This window comes from Dipodomys ordii, unplaced genomic scaffold, assembly GCF_000151885.1.
Source record: "Dipodomys ordii isolate 6190 unplaced genomic scaffold, Dord_2.0 Scaffold23, whole genome shotgun sequence".
NCBI classification, from domain to species: Eukaryota; Metazoa; Chordata; class Mammalia; order Rodentia; family Heteromyidae; genus Dipodomys; species Dipodomys ordii.
The window spans coordinates 12,617,560-12,622,540 of NW_012267239.1; the positions used below are offsets into that span (position 1 = coordinate 12,617,560).

Genomic DNA, 4,981 nt, shown 5'->3' on the forward strand with positions numbered 1-4,981 from the left:
GAGCCCACCCTCACGGTGGCAGTGCTGAGGGCTGTGGCCAGCAAGGATGGACCCGTGCTGCAGGTTCAGAGCTGTGTCCTGCCGGTCAGCGCTCAGCTTCGTGTCCACTCTCGAAGGCCGACGGAGCAGGGATGGCCCAGTCTGCAGCAGGGATTGATGAGCTGTCTACAGAAATAACAACAACTAAGAGAACAAACATAGTCACAACCATGAGAAAGACACCACAGCCCCGGGCCGCTGCCGGGCGGGTGGGTGGCCTCTGTGCCGCCCCTGACCCTCACACGAGGAGACCATGCGTTTTGTCAGGACTTTCTAATTGCGCCGTGCGCGTCCATGCTTTCTAGTGGCCCCACATCCCACTCCCGGAATGCTAGGCAGGTCTGAGTGAGAGAGCAGGCTGACGTCCTCAAGCACACGTAAGAATCTGGCTTTCTTACACTACATCACACGCACTCACGGTTCATTCTGGATTTAAAAGTACACACAAGAGAAGGCAGAGCCACATCTCTGGTTGAGACAACCATTTTCTTTTCCACACAGAATGAATCCTTGGATGTCACAGAAGAGACCTAGTTCTTAATGTTCTGATGAGTGGAGAAAGCAGAAAATCTGTTTCCATGTCAAGTAAATAAGGGATATTCCAGAAGCAATTCAAATAGGTTTTATTCGCACGTAAAGACTCCCTCCTTGGCACTCTGCTTTCCTGCTCCTGGATATAAACCATAGGTGGAATGGGGTGAGTAATTTTCATTTCTAATTTCATATCTTTTTTTCTCCTCATTCAGGCAAAGTCAGAAATAGGACTGATTTCATTTATATTGATTCTTGCACATTAACCTGAATCTACTTCCCTTGTGCAAGCAATGTTTCATTGATTCCTATAGAAAACAAGCCCGTCACTAGACCCCTCTATTCAATATTAGTCCTTGGTGACTTTGACATGGACCTCCAGCACCCCTGTCCTAACCCATTCATTAAAGACCAGCGGTGGGACTGCTCCCAGACACTTACTATGTGCACCTTCCCCTGGCTGGAGGCAGCTTCGCATCACACACAGCCATCTACCCAAATACTACTACTGTATTATAGTACTATATGTGCTTAATGTGCTATTATAGACACAGCTAATTAACACTCAGAGGAGTACTGACCAAAGAACACTGCAGAGAATTTGTGCCGTTAACCGGAGTTTGTTTATCTGAGGGAATTACCATCCAAAATCCTGCAAGGTAGTGGAGTAAGGAAATAACAGACTTCAAGTGTGTAAATAAGAGGGTAAATGCAAGCAGCACCGTGCTCTGAAGTCCAAACAGAGACTGCTTTCCCATTTCCAAATTCTCCTGAAGATGCTATACATGGCCATGTGTTATGAGCCAATAAATGAAAGAAATAGAAATAAGTTAGACTTCAATATATTTTAAGAACACTTCAATTATAATGTAAATGAAATAAAACTGTTCCAGGTTCTGTGGACTGTGTGGATTTCCCTGCCTGTCCCTCCCCGGTCCAGTTGTGACTGTGGGTGGGTGTGAGGCGCTGGGTGGGCTGTGAGGTTACACAGTCACCCCGTTCCCACTTCCAGGCTGCTTGCCCCCCACTCTCTGATGTATTTGGGGTGCTGCTGGGCTGGGTGGCCTGCTGATCCTGGGTACCCATGGGCAGGGCCAGGACCACAGTCTGAACATGGCCCTGAGCTGGGAACTGGTCCCAGTCTACCGCTGTTTGACCCTTCCAGCCCTGTCTGTACCCCAGACCCAAGCCTGCTCATCAGACTAGATGAGTTTGTAATTGCTACCAGTGTTTTTCTTTAGCTCCTGGTCTTAGTAGAGCTAAAAACCATCTTTAAGGGAGAGAGTCTATTTCTGATTTTACTTTTTTCCTAAGTTAAGCTATACATGTGTCTGTGCCATGCATCCTTGGTAAAAATATTATTCAAATGTGACCAAAACTTTCTGAAAATTTTTCTAAAACATACTTGCATATTTTGTAATTAGAAAATAACTACAACAATGAAAACCCTCAAAAAAGACAAAATCTCCTGACATACACATTTAGAGCATAATTATTAAAGTTGATAAAGCTTAATTAAATTATATTTAAAATCATAATTATCATATACTGTTATAGATATTTACATCTTTTTTTTTTTTGATTGGTCGTGGGGCTTGAACTCTGGGCTTGGGCGCTGTCCCTCAGCTCTTCAGCTCAAGGTGAGCGCTCTACCACTTGAGCTACAGAGCCACTCCGGTTTTCTGGTGGTTTATTGGAGATAGGAGTCTCACGGTCTCTCCTGCCCCGGCTGGCTTTGAACCGTGATCCTCAGATCTCAGCCTCCTGAGTAGCTAGGATTACAGGCGTGAGCCACCAGCGCCCTGTCAGATATTAACATCTTTAGGCATCAAAATTTTTATTGATTAATATTATACTAGAGCTTCTCTTGTTGATGTGTGATTTACATGAACATTTACTTTCCAATTCTAACTAACTCTAAAGTGCTGGTCTGCATTAAATTTGCAGGCAGGTGGGCAAATTCAGATGTCAAAAGCCACATTACTCAGCCAATTATTTTCCATCTATTTCTCTAGGAGTTTAGACACTGGGTAACTCAGAGGATATAAAACACATATGGAACAGATAAGACAAACTTTGATCATCAGTGCTTAAGAGAAGATTTGCCAATTTGATATGAATGGAAAGTGTGTCCAGAATGTGAAGTTTCAGCCTTCATAATAGAAACAATATCCAAGAATAAACCCATTCTAAGCTTGAATTTCCTCCCCCTCAATATTTTCAGAAACCTTAGAGCAAGAGCTGCCTAGAAGGGACAATAGTGTCTACTTGAGATATTTCACAGTATCTGTGTAAAACACTCATTACTTTGAAATCTCTTAAATAAAAACCATGTTTTCTAAGATAGTTTATATTAATTGGAATCTCTTGGACTGTTCATGAGAGAACTTGTCCTGAACTTTAAAGCCATAGAAAAGAGTCTCCTCATTGCCACCTGCATCTCCTTATTCCTAAATGTATAGATGACAGGGTTCAAAAAAGGAGTGATGAGGGCATCAAAGACAGCTAAAAATTTATCTATGGGTAGGGAAGGGAATGGCCACACATAGACAATAATGCAGGGACCGAAGAAGAACACCACCACGGTGACGTGAGCTGAAAGGGTGGACAGGGCCTTGGGGGAGCCGCCCGAAGCGCGCTTCCGGACCGTGACCAGGATGAAGACGTAAGACGCCATCAGGATGAAGAAGGTGCCTGTGGAGATGAAGCCACTGTTAGCAGCCACCAGGAACTCCAGGCTGTATGAGTCTGTGCACGCAAGTTTGATGAACCGTGGAAAGTCACAGTAAAAGCTATCCATGGTGTTGGTGCCACAGAAGGGTAAGTTCACCACAAAGGCCAACTGGGCCACGGAGTGGAGCAGGCCCACAGTCCAGGCCAGAGCCAAAAGACAGGCGCAGGTTCTGGGGCTCATGGTGGTGAGGTAGTGGAGGGGCTTGCAGATGGCGACATACCGGTCGTAGGCCATGACGACGAGCAGCACCATCTCCGTTCCTCCCACCATGTGGATGAAGAACATCTGAGCGAGGCACCCGTGCAAAGAGATGACTTTGTACGCTCTGAAGAGGTCGTACATCATCTTTGGAGACGCAATGCTGGCCACACCCGTGTCGATGAAGGAGAGGTTGGCCAGGAAGAAGTACATGGGCGAGTGCAAGCGGTGGTCTGAGATGATGGTGAGCACGGTGAGGAGGTTTCCCAGCACACTGGCTACATAGCACATGGCGAAAAAGAGAAAAAGAAGAATCTGCATGTCCCAAGAACTCGTGAGTCCCAGCAACACAAATTCAGATAGCACTGAGTGATTTCCTCCACCCATTGGCTTCACGTGGGCCGGGCCGACCCTGAAGAGAGTCACCTGAAGAGCACAGAGAGAAGTTCTAATTTGTGAGCAGAAAGGTGTGTCGTGGCTGCAGAGCCTCAAATCTGAGGACCACCAGGCCGTGGCACACGGTTGCTTACAGAAACTGCCCCAGAATGCTCCTCAGTGTGGTGATCATTTGCTCGTGTAACCTCAGGTTTAGTTTGGCCATTTGTGTATAACCAAGAGGGAATATAAACAGACAGCCAAGAATTTAAGAGGAGGTGTAAAGGAAAAGCATATCAAGAAGTAGAGAGAATTTTACTTCCTCATTTCTACTTTAGCAAAAATGATACAGAATAGACCATTCCAAAATAGAGAAAAATTACTCGTTTTTCTGTTGTGCACAGTGACCTCACTACTTCTGGATTATTTTAGCCACATGTCTCATGTTTTGTGGGGTTTTTTTACATTTATTTTTTATTTTTCAGTCAGTTGTGGTCTTGAACTCTGGGCCTGGGCGCTGTCCTTGTGCTCTTCAGTTCAAGGCCAGCGCTCTACAACTTGCGCCCGAGTGTCACTTTCGGTTTTCTGGCAGTTTATTCGAGATAGGAGTCTTATGGACTTTCCTACCTGGGCTGGCTTTGAACTGCGATCCCCAGACATCAGCCTCATGAGTAGCTGGGATTACAGGCATGAGCCACTGGTGCCTGGCTGTCTCATGTTTTTGAGGTCAGTAGTCATATCATCAATAAGAAGGGTTGACTCCTTCATTGAAAGTTTTTGCTGGTTTCATGTAGCTCTCTTGTTGTGCCCCTGTATTTTCATGGAAGTCCTGCTGCTTTCCTGTCCTCTCCACAATTGCAATTGTCCCCAATCACACATTGCTTTACTGGTTTTTAAGCATAAAATGCTAACCATTTCCCCTGTGAAGGTGTCCTGTGTCTACTGGCTTTCCCCAATGTCAATCAAAATGAACTTCTTAGGTTACTTTTCTCTACTTCCTGCCTATTCTACTTCCCTTTGGAAGCCAGTTATCTTCTGTTCCTATTCTGGAAACACTACTGGTTTTATATATCATACCTCCCGAGTTTATCCTTCCTATTTTTA

The 4,981-nt window shown here is 45.2% G+C and overlaps 1 protein-coding gene across 1 annotated transcript in view; it reads right to left on the reverse strand.

Moving 5' to 3' along the window:
* LOC105984206 (olfactory receptor 4F3/4F16/4F29-like) overlaps positions 1 to 3,889 on the reverse strand; it is a 6,602-nt gene extending 2,713 nt beyond the window's left edge. The window contains exon 1 of the mRNA XM_013014312.1: positions 3,185 to 3,889. Coding sequence (XP_012869766.1) covers positions 3,185 to 3,889 — 705 coding nt within the window. The remainder of the gene's footprint in view (positions 1 to 3,184) is intronic.
* Between the last annotated feature and the right edge of the window lie 1,092 nt (positions 3,890 to 4,981).